This window comes from Schistocerca nitens, chromosome 11 (assembly GCF_023898315.1).
Source record: "Schistocerca nitens isolate TAMUIC-IGC-003100 chromosome 11, iqSchNite1.1, whole genome shotgun sequence".
In the NCBI taxonomy this organism is placed as follows: domain Eukaryota; kingdom Metazoa; phylum Arthropoda; class Insecta; order Orthoptera; family Acrididae; genus Schistocerca; species Schistocerca nitens.
The window spans coordinates 111,820,746-111,834,175 of record NC_064624.1 but is presented as its reverse complement, the minus strand read 5'-3'; the positions used below and the strand labels follow the sequence as shown (position 1 = coordinate 111,834,175).

General features: G+C 43.7%; 1 protein-coding gene across 1 annotated transcript in view; it reads right to left on the bottom strand.

Moving 5' to 3' along the window:
• Nucleotides 1-977: 977 nt before the first annotated feature.
• The window catches only part of LOC126212679 (poly [ADP-ribose] polymerase tankyrase-1-like), a 30,472-nt gene continuing 18,019 nt past the window's right edge, over nt 978-13,430 (bottom strand). The window contains exons 4-5 of the mRNA XM_049940098.1: nt 13,011-13,232; nt 978-1,462 (exon numbers count right to left, since the gene is read on the bottom strand). Coding sequence (XP_049796055.1) covers nt 1,078-1,462; nt 13,011-13,232 — 607 coding nt within the window. The 3' untranslated portion in view covers nt 978-1,077. The remainder of the gene's footprint in view (nt 1,463-13,010; nt 13,233-13,430) is intronic.

Sequence of the window (13,430 nt, the reverse complement as noted above, 5' to 3'; positions counted from 1 at the left end):
TACACTTACTTACTCGATGTGCGAGTGAAAGTAAGTGTAATTTTATTACCTGTAGTTGCACGACTTGCGTCACCGTCTCAGCTGTGCCGTTGTGACCGATGAGTGTGGAGACTCGTGTGCGTCGTTGTGAAATTGCTGTCGTGTGCTGAAACTAGGGCTCAGTGTTCTGTCTCGAATACAACTAGAATTACTTTGCTTGTTGCAATCTTTTACGTCAAGTACAGATAACAATAGCAGATAGAGAGGATTTCTTTCACATTTTGTATGCGTCTCATGTTGTGGTCTGATTGTGTTTAGTTAAATGTAGACTGACTGTATGGTTCCAGATGATAGTCGCATTATGTAGTGTGAATACTGCTACTAATATCTCATTGTTATTAAACACAACAGGTACGGTAGAGTAGAACGTTTGCTGAATGTGGAGAAGTTCAAAATGGTTCAAATGGCTCTGAGCACTATGGGACTCATCTTAGGTCATAAGTCCCCTAGAACTTAGAACTACTTAAACCTAACTAACCTAAGGACATCACACACACCCATGCCCGAGGCAGGATTCGAACCTGCGACCGTAGCAGTCCCGCGGTTCCGGACTGCAGCGCCAGAACCGCTACACCACCGCGGCCGGCTGTGGAGAAGTAAATTGAGTCTGATATCAGGAGCGAAAATTCTGGTGATAGAACTGATATAGCGTTAATCTCGGTATGTTGCAAATTAGAATAGTCTGATGTAGCACCTTGTAGACTGGTATGAAATACTTTTCAGCGATCAGATATTATAGAGCAGTGAACTGTTGACTTTTGCCAAGTTTAGTCTGGAAGTGTACTCGAGACATTTTTATTGAGAGAAGGATTGTCCGTTGTTACATGAATTATTTTTCTGTTATGTGGTGTTGTCTGGGTTTTGCTACAACGTTCCTTAGAATATGTGTGTGCTGTATGTTACTTGAGGAGGGCTGAAATTAGTGAGTCATAATAGTATTGAGTTTTTTGCATCTTTATTTAAAAAGTTATGAATATTGCTCTCCTACAAATTGTTTCAGTTCGCTTTTTTTGCACAGAGTTCGCTGGACTGTCTGCCTCATGACAGCATCTCCACCAGCCGCCTGTGGTTGCACTGCCTGGCGATGTCCAGCGCTGTCCGCCCACCACCAGTTGTGGCCCCCCTGTCGGCCCCTGCATCGAGCAGCACTGCCGCCACTTCTGCGTGGCCCCTGGCTGCCGCAACATGCAGCGGCGTCCACCCACCGCCATCCCTGGCGTCCACCGCAGCCCCCGCCACCACCAGCAGCCTCACCGCCTCGACGTCTCCCCTGCGTGCTGCCCAGTGCAGGCCGGTCCACCCCCTCCACCCGCCCCTCACCCCCACGTCGGCCCCTGCGGCGATCAGCGCCCTCAGCTCCCCCACTGCCCCCTGCTTAACCGCCTCGACCAGCCTCCATCCCCGCTCCTCTGCAGAGAGGCTCCTGCACAAAACACACAAACTGCCACTCTCTGCTACAAACACACAACACACAGAATGGGGAAAACAGCCACACGAGGAAACAACTGTTGCGAATACAAATCTGTCCTGAAACAAATATATCGTATTCCCCCTCCTACAGTACAAAACAGTGCGCAATTGTGTGTGAGTATTAAATTACAGTACATCTGTTCTATCCCCCTCATAAGAAAATCTTCATTCATCGTCCATTACAAATAGCATTATACAACCTCTGAAAGAATTTCATTACCACATTTTGTCACACTCATTCCTGCAAGTCAGCTCCTTTCGGCACGCTACACCTAACCAGTCTCTCATCTCCACTACAGAACAGGCTTCTTGCAGCTAATACTGGTCTCCGTCTGCAGCTTCACTGCCAGACGTCACACACAAGAAGAATCCCATCTCCTGGTTTTCAAACAGACACTTTCCTGGTATGCAGGCAAAAAAATTTCACTGCAGTTACCGGCAGTTTTCTTCATTCAGCCTCACCAAACACCGAAACTTTCTGACACACAGACAGCAATTTATTCAAAACATGTGAGAGATAACAAACACCAAATCGGCAACACCACCCCCATAAAAAAACTGTGTGTGTGTGTGTGTGTGTGCGTGTGTGTGTGTGTGACTGTGTCTGTGTGTGACATTTTATGGCCTCATAGCATACGCACATGTATTTAACATGTGCTATCATGCTCAAAATCATCTGAACGATCTCAGATGTCGTCCATCTTAATGTTTTTGCGGCGTAAGGACTGTTCCATAAAGTTTCTGGCGTGCAGCTGCATAAATTCAGTGGTTCGGTCCTCGGGTTTAAAAGGACGGACCCAGTGCGGCAGCGTCAGTCACCACAGCTCACTCTGGAGATGGCGGGACGGTGTTCGGCCGAAATATTAGGAGAAGAGGCTGAATTTATGCGGCTGCACGCCAGAAACTTTATGGAAAGATCTGAATTGTGTTTCGCCTGATTTGTAATCAGTCCACGTAACATTCTTCCTCTGCTCTGCTTTCGGTACAGTCTTTGCCTATGCAAAATGTTCACTGCATGAGGCCACAAGGGCAACTGCTCTGTGCGACCATCAGTTTAGATGCAAATTAATAATTCGATAATGCAAATACCAGAAAACGTGTTATTCGAGATTACACAGCCATTAAGCTTCCAAATTCAAATTTATTGCAATAAATGAAACTTCAGAAAGCAGCTTCCACCTTTAAGTGACACGACGAAACTTTTATCACTGCGCTATTATCCGGGAATGCAATCCAGCAAGTAAAGACGAAACATCTCACGTATGGTTTCAGTCACAAGTAACAAAGAGTGTGCAAGTTCAAACTTGAAATGATCTGCCATAAAGTTTTGTGTTTCCCGGAGATTCGAACGCAGCACTTAATCGCATGGTTAACTAAGCGCAATCAAACGTTAGAAATCGTTATTTTTAACCAGCAACGAGATGACCAGGAGACGAAAGTGTTTTGTGTTATGCGCACTCAAACCCAGTACCTATCGACACTGACCTCTAGTCACGCGTAGACGTTATATAATGATTTACTTCATTAGCAGCGAAATGTGCGCATGTCTTTATTGTAAATACAATTATGAAAATTTTCTGCTGACTAGCAATCGAACCCTGGACACACAGTTGTAAACTACATAGAAAGACACGTTGACTGTACTATCCTCTTTCACGAGTAGCTGTGAGTGGCATGTTTGAAACTGACATGATAGGACGAAAAGCTGCGTGTCTGACTAGGGAGTCGAATCCAGAACCCACCATTATTGTTGATAAAGCGCAGAAAGGCATTAAAAATCGTAATAATATCTCACATGTATTTTGGTGTCCATGTGTTGCAACTTAAAGTGCCATACCAGGATTCGAACCCCACAGACATGTCTTTTGTGAACGTCTTTATAGCTTTGCAGGCAAGTGGAATCAATGAAGCAGTGGAAATGCATCATTTCAAACCGATCAAACGTGACGAAAAGGGATATTTGAGTGCACCACCAATATTTTCTACATATCAGGCTCTGATAGAGTCAAGTCCCCTGTGACCTTGCACAGCGATTGGCTCATTCATTCAAAAAAAAAAAAAAAAGCATAAGAAAGGTGGTGACAGAGTTTTGACCCGGCATGACTTCCTCCTCTGTCAGGGGCCAACCTATACTGACTCTCCTCCAGGTTACCAGGTGTGGCAGAGCTGCTACTTCTGTTGGATGAAAATGATTGCCGGATGTGAGAATCGAGCCCAGACCTTCAGCATAGGTAGCTAGAATCATTTCAACTTTTTTTTAACTAGCAACCTTTATCACGAATTTAAATTCATGCGAGTTGCGGTATTCGAATCCAGTACATGCAGACTAGAAACTCGCGCCCTTAACCCCTTTTCTTTCATTTAATTTTTTAACCATTCCGAGGTCTGGCCACGACACCTCCCCCATACCTGTCACCGAGTCGCTGCGCTATTTTCGCGTATAATTTTTTTTTATTTTTAGCACTTCATCTGAAAGACCATGTAAGCACACAAACTAACTCAGCGGAGAGCGACGCCTTTCAAGTTCCGTGTTCACGATGGTTTGCTTTCCGATTTATTTCTCAACATCTTGTAACTCGCCCAATGCCTCAGTTCCCGAGGCTCGTTTGGCAAGTTGGTCTTCTGCCATCCCCGAATACTGCACGCTCTGGAAGCTCCGTGCTGCGATTCCTGATACAGCGGGTGACGATGAATGTAACGCAGAACAGCAGAAATCAGGGCAGTCCCTTCTGGTTAAAAGGAGTTTCGACATACGGAACGAAGTGAAATAAAGTGTACTAAAAGGTACCATGTGTTCTGTCGTGAGGATCAGCTTTTCCTCCGAGATTCCTTCAACACAAAATATGCTTCTGAGCTATTTTAAATTAGATTTCTGTTTCTTTAAAAATAAATAAATCAGTAAGGATGACCGTTTAAGAGAAAAGAGCTTAAGGGCGAGTCATTATGTTGTTCTTGCGTTTACGCCTTTTTCTATTCACTTTGCACACTGTTCCACGTAACTGTATGTACTGAAACATGTTGCGAAGTTCCTCTCGCAGTTTTCCGCCTCAGCGACGCACACGCCGCCCCGTGGCCAGCTTGTGCCCGGCGTGCGTGCGGCGACCCACCCAGCGCCCGCCCGTCTCGTTTCCCTCAGCTGGCAGGTGGTACGTTGTTTGTCCTCTTAGCCAGTTTACAGCATTCCTTTATTCACACGGCACGTCGCCACGATTAAAAATAAATTGGAAGGCAAGGTATTGGGAGTAGAGTTCGTGTTACTGTGGCTAACAATTATGTGATAACTCACCAGATGTCCTTCACTTGAGCGCGTACAAACCTCGCCTGCTATCAGGTCGTAATTCTCTCACGTGCTGCCGACCACCCAGGTGGACTGGCTCAAGTTTCACTTTGGTTGCTACTTTCCTGTTTACTGCCCTCTACTGAATAGTTTTCACACTTGTTGGTAGGTGAGGGGTGCCGACGTTTGTCCAGATGGCCCTCCAGCTGTAGTGTGGCTACTTGTGTACAGTCACGTTTCCGCTTTTGCTTCTCATTTGATTCCACGCACATGTTCTTGACTTTTACCATATTGGACGGCCAACTCTGGTTTGAGTATAACTGAGTTGGAATCAAAATTGTTCGAAATGATAAAAGCCATTGTCGACGTGCCGTACATCTGTGGGTGGGTTCGAGACAGTGGGAGTAATTTCGTCTGGTAAGTGCGACGTGAGAGTCGTGTGTGTCTTCTTCCGCATGTCGTGTGTGGAACACACGAATATAGTTTCTGACTTTCTCCCAAAGTCGGTAAGATTTAATCCCCCCCCCCCCGTTTCCGCCTGAGATGGTCAACGTGTCAAACTTTATCTTAAAAATATTACCACGAGTTAGAAAATCACTCAAAGGTGACAGAAATCTTGCTGCTGTTTCACGTGGTATGGGTAAAAATTGTGCTACGCAGTTGACTTTACAGACCATGTACATATCTGCAAAGTGTGGCCTTTGGATGTCATGTCTTCTCCCGCTATGTTCTTTGACTCCAGCTAGCTCCCTGGCAAGCAGTACGATTTATATTAGACCTGTAGTCCAGAGCCAGAACTTGGACTGAGGTCTCGCGTGTTTCGCATATTCGGCACCCTACATTGAGGCTGCGTGGTCTTATCTTGCTTAGCTTCGCACCTGATGCAAGTTCGTATTTGCTGGTGACCGGCAACGCCTTCTGCGACTCGCTCTCGCCGGTGATCACGAGACCCAGATCACCTGTGTATGTCCTACACACGATATTCTGTCGATATGTGTGTCTGCATGTGTGCAGCCCTCGTAGCTGTTTCTGCAGAGTGTCTATAGTTCAAGTCTTGGCGGTTCGCGCATGCCCGCCCAGTATAGTATAGTTTACAAACCTAAGTTTAGGGGGGAGCGCGAACTTCATGAAGTAAAGCCACCACGGTTGCATTAAGCCTTTCGCTGCTACAGAGACGTGCTCCCCGCATTCCGCGCTGTGCGCGATTTTGTCTTCGCTGCACTGCTCGCCTGTGCAGACACATGGTGTTCCGACTGCTTTGCCACACTTATCATTAGATTTCACAAAAACTATTTGGTCCAAAAATCTGATTTTTACACATCTTCTTTACTGATACCTTCCCCCCATAAATAACTTAATTCTGTTTCGATGTTCAACGCAGTTATTGTGGAGCATTAAATGTAGTAAACGATTGCACGAAATTTTGAAGAGTTTGCAGAGGTAAGAGTCCATAGAGTATACTTTCCATAGGGTCGATTTTAGTTGCCACAATGTAGAGAATGAAATGTGGACAAGATACCTAAATTTCATATAAAATTTACTGTATAACAATATCTCATTTAATTTAAGTACCACATAGGTGTCGTATGTAATATTGAGAAATATTCCGTCTTTCGCGACTGTAATAAAAGTTTTATTTATACCAGAGTCATTTCGCTTTTTTCTAAAAAGTTCTGATTAAAACAAAATTGGCGAAGTACACAAAACTGAATTGTGGGCGTAATGAAACATAGAAACTAAAATATTGTGAGGCGCAATGTGCAAACAATTTGTTATTGTCACAAGGGACAGCAAATACTTGCCAAAACATAGATCAGTCGATGAAAACATTGAATATGATGATGTTGCCAAAGCAGCGAAGCAAAGAATTGCGTCAGACAATCAAGTAGCTCGGGAACGTACGAGCCGAAATTCTGCTCTAAATAATACTTTTTATACTCTCGCAAAAGAATATATCTCAATATGAATAGTAAAACAGTGACTGTGGAAGAGAAGATAACATGAATGCTGTATGTGTGCCTTTTCATTGTTTTTAATTGCTGTGAAAAGAAATATTGGAGACAAAATTAGAAAACCCGAAAACTTATTATGATTATAATGAAGAGACAAAGCACTAGAAATTTCAAAAAATTACATTCAAACGAATAAAATTCAGGAAGTAACACACTTAGATATTGTTTTTAAATAAAGAAAATATAAGCATCGAAGAAGGTTTTAACTCAGAACCTTTTGCTTAGCAGCTAAACATCTTAACCATTATGCTAACACAGCCTATCTTTGAACAGAACTACTGGAGGACTCTAAAATAACATGCAAAATATCGCCACACATTGTTGGTATGACTATGAATTACTCACGTTTCGTCGAAGTACAATAGGAAATAAACAATTACCGCTGTTCTTTATTGCGAAAAAGCGGTTCGTGAGAATGATACAAACACTTTTCCTTGCTATCGCCTGAATTAGGAGGCTTACTGCTTGTTTGGTTTAATTAATTAATAGAATATAAAGCAATTGGTAGAAAGAATGCTTTTTCCAAACTTGCTATGAAATAAAGTCTTCTATCAAGGCATTGCTTTTGTTCAGTTACTTTATTTGTGACAGAACGTTTCTAAAACTGAAGACACGCGCCCGTGCTCTACACTGCAGTCGAGCTCTGGCAACGTCGTTCTCTGTTTCTTGGCTGACTGTGTTTTGTGACGTCAGATGCGCAGAACGAACCTAAACTCGGCCGCCGTCGTAAATGACGCGCACTGTAGTAGTTGTTTACTTTGTTTTGTACCTGTAATGTCTTCTCAGAGTCGCTTTCGTCGGTGACCACGAGACCCACGTCACCTGCGTGTCCCCTACACACGATGTTCTGGCCCTGTGTGTGTGTGTGCGGCCCTCGTAGCTGTTTCTGCAGAGCGGCTAGCAGGGCCTCAGCGGCAGTGGCGAACGAGGCCCTCCACACAGGACCATGTTGTCGCACCGAACCCGTGAACGCAAGTTGCCTGGTTAGCTGACCATTAATCATGATTTTCGAAGGGCAGTTCGAAATTCTACCTGTGATGTCAGCAAAACACTGGGGAAAATCCATTGTTTTCAGAAGGCACTGGTGGCTCACCCTGTAGAAAGTCTTCTCGAAATCGAGCTGCATTACAGCCAGCTGAAGCCTGGGAACACGTGCCATGCATATTCACAGACAGTTTGGATCATTGATGTCTCTTTACACACACTAGTTTGATACGAGCCAGTTACTTCATGCATTATCATTTTTTTCTCTGTGGGCAAGAACAAGCGCCATAATTGGAGAAAGAAATACAGCTAAGGAATTACTCACTGCCACACGTAATCAATGGAATTATGTATTCAAAAAAATTGAGATGTGTGTGGTATAAGGAGGAAAACATAATTTCTAAAAGGGTACACATTCACAATTTCTTGAATTATTGACCTTTGGATCAACTGGGTAGTAAACTGAAATTGTGATGAGGCTTAAGGTGGTGGCGGTACGACGTGCTCGATGGTTTTCGATCTGGAAGCCTGTAACCCTGTAAGAAAAGGTGTAGGAAGGAGACAGAATGGCTACTTGGCTCCTAGCGCGACTAGAACCTATGGCTAATGCAGTACTGGGCTCCTAGCGCAACTAGAACCTACGGCTAGTGCAGTACTGGGGTGTTAGCGCGACTAGAACCTATGGCTAATGCAGCGCTCCCCACACAGGGCAACCGAGCACCATTTTGCTGGCGAGTCACAGCCACTACTAGTGCGTTCCCACTGCGGTATACTTTGTCAATAGAGAGGCTCAGTATCGTTAAAATATGAGATTAGTTACATGTTCTGTGCGGAAAGGTCTTTCTGGAATCAAGGAAACAATTTGACACCTCTATGTTCAACCTGAAGTGACAATCTGCCATGTTATTTATCGGAAGTGACAACAAAATATCAACTGAATTGACCAAATCTCAACCACACCAAGAAGTAAATCAATGATCACGTGGTTGCCAAATGAATTCTGTGACGTTGCCAATTCTGGATTAGATTAGTGAGACGGAGAATACGTTGTCTCAGCTGATGCTATGATCACTTGGTGATTTTGCCGCGTGAAGACACGAAGACACTGTCTGCTGCAGTACTGACCAGGGGCCACAATACGTGAAGCATTTCCCAGAGTTTCATTTGCATTTCTCTAACATGTTTTGATCCAAAGCACTGTTACGAATAATATCCAGACTCACCGACTGCAAATCTAACATCTTAAATAGAGAGCAGAGGTATTTATTCAGATAGTCGTACTCTTCAGTAGCTATTGTATCTATTTCTTATTGTATCTATGTCTTACACGTGCTGTAGAGAAGAAGCTCATTCACCAGGAGTGATTCGCTTTTTTAGCACCACCTGACACTATTTACATTATGACTCAATAACTTTATTTTTAATATTATTCGCTTGAAGCGCTTTTCCTTACAGATACGTACATTGGCATCACCAAAAGGCAGCGTAACACCGATTAGAAAAGATGAACACCCACAAAGATTTTTCATAAGTCGCGAATAACACACTGCTTCCAATCAGAAAAGCAAACGGTACAAGAAAATCTTATCAATGACCAAAGAAAACGCATTCAAAAAGGTGTTAAGAAAATGAAATAATCGAATCAATACTATGCAAGTTCGAAAGCGTTAGATAATATGGGAGACTACATATCGAATGATATTCCTTACGTTCGTTTAGCTGTCGTGTTCAATCAACCAAAAAAAAAAAAAAAAAAAAAAAAAAGAAAATGACTCATACGCTGTACTAACACAAATGAATTGCAACTTACCATGTTAACCTTACAAGAAAAACATTCTACAATGAAACAAAGTTTCCATAACACAAACGCCTATAAATCATCATGAGTTGGCGAGATATTGTGCCCTTCCTGCGCAAAAACAGGCTGTGATTAAGTGCAGCCCGCAGTCATAATGAAGATGCGTTGGAGAACTACCACGAAGGTATGTATGGAAAACTAGCAGTGTGTGCAGACACATAACGAAATCAAGTTAACAAGTTATTCAGTGCCCCAAGTAAATCTCTACACTTTTTTCTGCATAAAAGAATAAAAATTATCTCTGTACATGACGAAACAGCAGCAACTGCGTTTTCATATCCTTAAGTTTTTCACTTTTAGACCTACAGTGCACTGAATCAAGACAGGAAAAAAGCTTATGCGGGAGAAGTTTTCTAAGGACTTTTTAACTGCTTGTGGATCTACCTGAGGGTAACTCTGCCACAGAAGAAATAAAAAAATCTTTCCAGCGAGACTTCAGCCTACATCTACCACAGTCACCCCTTTGGTGGGTTAACGCTTCACCCCCGAGCTATCGGACAACCGCTCTCATATAGCTCTCTCCTTGACCCTGTCATGGCCAAGTTGGATAATTTGTGGTGTAATAAGTTAAAGTGGTTGTAGTTTCAGCTTGGAGCGAGCTTTCTGGACTCGTAAACATAAATCTTCTAATCTATACCATCCCTTATTTAACAACTATTCAGAATGTTTGATGAAAATGATAGGAAAATATGAAGTGGATCTGTCAGGACGAGTCCCTGGCACTCCAGGAACCAAGTTGGAGTTCACAGTGTTGAAATGAAATCAATTGGAAATTTGAGGGATGTAGAAGTATGAAGACTGCAGGAAGAACTAGAACAAATAGAAAAGGAAAGGATCATAGGAGGGATGCATTCAGCACTTAGATAAGTGGCAACAACCTCCAGTGAAATTAAATGCAAGTATGACTACACAAAGAGTTCGAAACGAATCCCTGTGTTAAACATGCAGGAGTGGGCAGATGGACGAACACAGTACGTTAAAGACCTCTATGAGTGGGAGGCACTATCAGATGACGTGGCAGAAGAAGAGATGGAAGCAGAATTGGAGAACGTGGGGACTGGCAATTAACCTCATAATTTCACAAAGCTCTGGAAAACTTGCATACAAGGAAGGTGGAATGGTTAGATAACATTCCTTCGGAACTTATATGATCGTTAGGGAAGTTGAAATTCAAATGACAATTCAAGTTTGTCTGTAGAATCCATGAAACAGGGATCATAACAACATACTGCCAGAAACACACCATCGAGACGTTACAGAGGCGAGCAAGGGTCGATATTGCGACAGCTTTCTCACAGAGAGCTAAACAGGTCATGAATCCAAATTACTGACAAGAATAATTATAACATGCAGAAGAATGGAAGACAAAACTGAGCATATGTTCGAGGACGCTAAATTTGGAGTAAAGGATCGAGAGAGACCTATCAGACCTTCGAGTTGATAATGGAAGGAATGTGTAAGAAAAATGGAGATCTTTATTGAATTTGTATATCTTTAAATGATGTTTGACAACGTGAAACAGTGGAAATGAGCGAAACTTTAAAAAAATAGGTATAAGACATAGGGAACAGCAGATAACACAGAATATGTACAGTAATCAGGAAGGATTGGTGCTCTGATTAAAGATGGGGAAAGACAGGGATGCAGGTAGTCTCCACAAATGTTCAGACTGCACACAAAGGTATCGCTGGTGGTACTGAAGAAACGTCCAGGAATTTAATTAAAACTAAGGGTAAAAAGTATTTCATTGATAAGTTTTCCTGGCGATATTTCTGTGTTCACCGAAAGTGAGAAAGAATCACTGGAGTTGGTGAATGTAATAAACAGTCGAATGAGCACTGAAATAGGATTAATGAACAGAAGAAAGTATTGGGAAGTGGCAGAAACAACATTGATGGCAAAGTTTACATCAGAATTAAGGACCACGAAGTAGACGAATTGCAGGGATTCTGCTACCTGCAAAGCCAATTTACACTGAGGGACAAAACGAGCTTAGAAAAAGTTATCTAGCACACGAAAACAGGACATTCCTCACAAAACAAGGCTACTGGTACAAAAGATAGGCTTTAATTGGGGAAGAAACACCTGAATGTACGTTTGTAACACAGTACTGTATGAAAATGAATGGTGGATTACGGGAAAAAAAGAAGGAGCAACCTAAATACGGAGCTATAGGAGAATGTCGAAATTAGGTGAACTCATAACAGAGGAACCCTGAAACGTCCCTCCAGAATAGGTGAGGATAGCGATATGTGGAAAACCGTGACAAGTACAAGGGTCAGCGTAACAGGTTACATGTGAAGTCATCAGAGGTCAACTGCAATGGTACTAGAGGTAGCTGTAGAGGATACAAACTGTAGCGCAAGACAGGGATAGGAACGCATAACACAAGTGATTGTGGATTCTGGGCGGTCATAGCACTGGTTAAAATGGCTCTGAGCACTATGGGACTCAACTGCTGAGGTCATTAGTCCCCTAGAACTTAGAACTAGTTAAACCTAACTAACCTAAGGAGATCACAAACATCCATGCCCGAGGCAGGATTCGAACCTGCGACCGTAGCGGTCTTGCGGTTCCTGACTGCAGCGCCTTTAACCGCACGGCCACTTCGGCCGGCGGTCATAGGACTCTAAACTTGTTGGTCAGACAGACAGAAACATCGTCAACAGCAGGCAGAGTGTCTGCTTTGCATATATGCTGTTACTGGGACTGGCTGTTGCACCATACTGCGGTGGGGCGACCAAAGAGGTCCACACCCTGAGAAGCTGAAGCTCTGCCGACATTTGCTTCTCTTTGGTGCTTGACGAGCATATTTGTTGTTATGAGCGGAAATTTTATGGCAAATTATTGGGTTTTTAGTCCTCTCTCATTCCTGCCAATCGGCCCAGATGGTCTCACAAACATGTGTTTATCTGACCCCTGCTAGACCATTCCAATATGCCAAGAGTACTGGACGTTAATCTCTTTTGACATAGATACACATTCAGTGCAGTCACAGTCGCTCCCTGCCACTAGATTTTCTGTGTGTGACGTCGGCGTATGTTCCTGAATTATTGCTGACATTGGTTAGATGAGTATAAATCATTGAACTGTTGACAATAACTCACTATTTTCCCTACCAACCTATTCTTAATTAACCTCTCTCTCATGATACAACCTCCTAAACCTGTGGATACATCCCCGTTATTCATCTGACTGTATTGTTCTGATTTCATTCCCAGTTCACTTTGCTGAACCTCATTAAATCCATACTGAGCATTTACATCTCGCTTTTTGGTATTTATATCTTACCTACCACATAATAGTCGCGTGTGTGTGTGTGTGTGTGTGTGTGTGTGTGTGTGTGTGTGTGTGTGTTGAGGGAACTCACCGCAAGTGAGAGACAGTGGCATGATCAGGCGCAGGAGTCGTGGGCGGTGCAGCAGCAGCAGTAGGAGTCTGGTGGGTTGTGCTGGCAGTGGTGGTGGTGGCAGCTGTGGCGGTGTTGGTGGTGGTGGTGGTGGAGGTGGTGGCGGCAGTGGCGACGGCGGCGGCGGCGGCGGCGGCGGCGGCGGTGGTGGTGGCGGGCCTCAGCCGTGTAGCGGCTGGTGGGCTGCACACACACAGAGAGAGAGAGGCACAGTGTGAACAGCCATGTCCTTGTGGTGTCCTGGGGACGGCTCACTGCAGCGCACACACACACTCACACACACACGCGGAACACAGGCCGACACCAGGAGTAGTGGTCCAGTAAATACAAATGAATTACCAGTGTGGTAATCAAGTTCAGTTGCACCACCTGAGTTCCCCA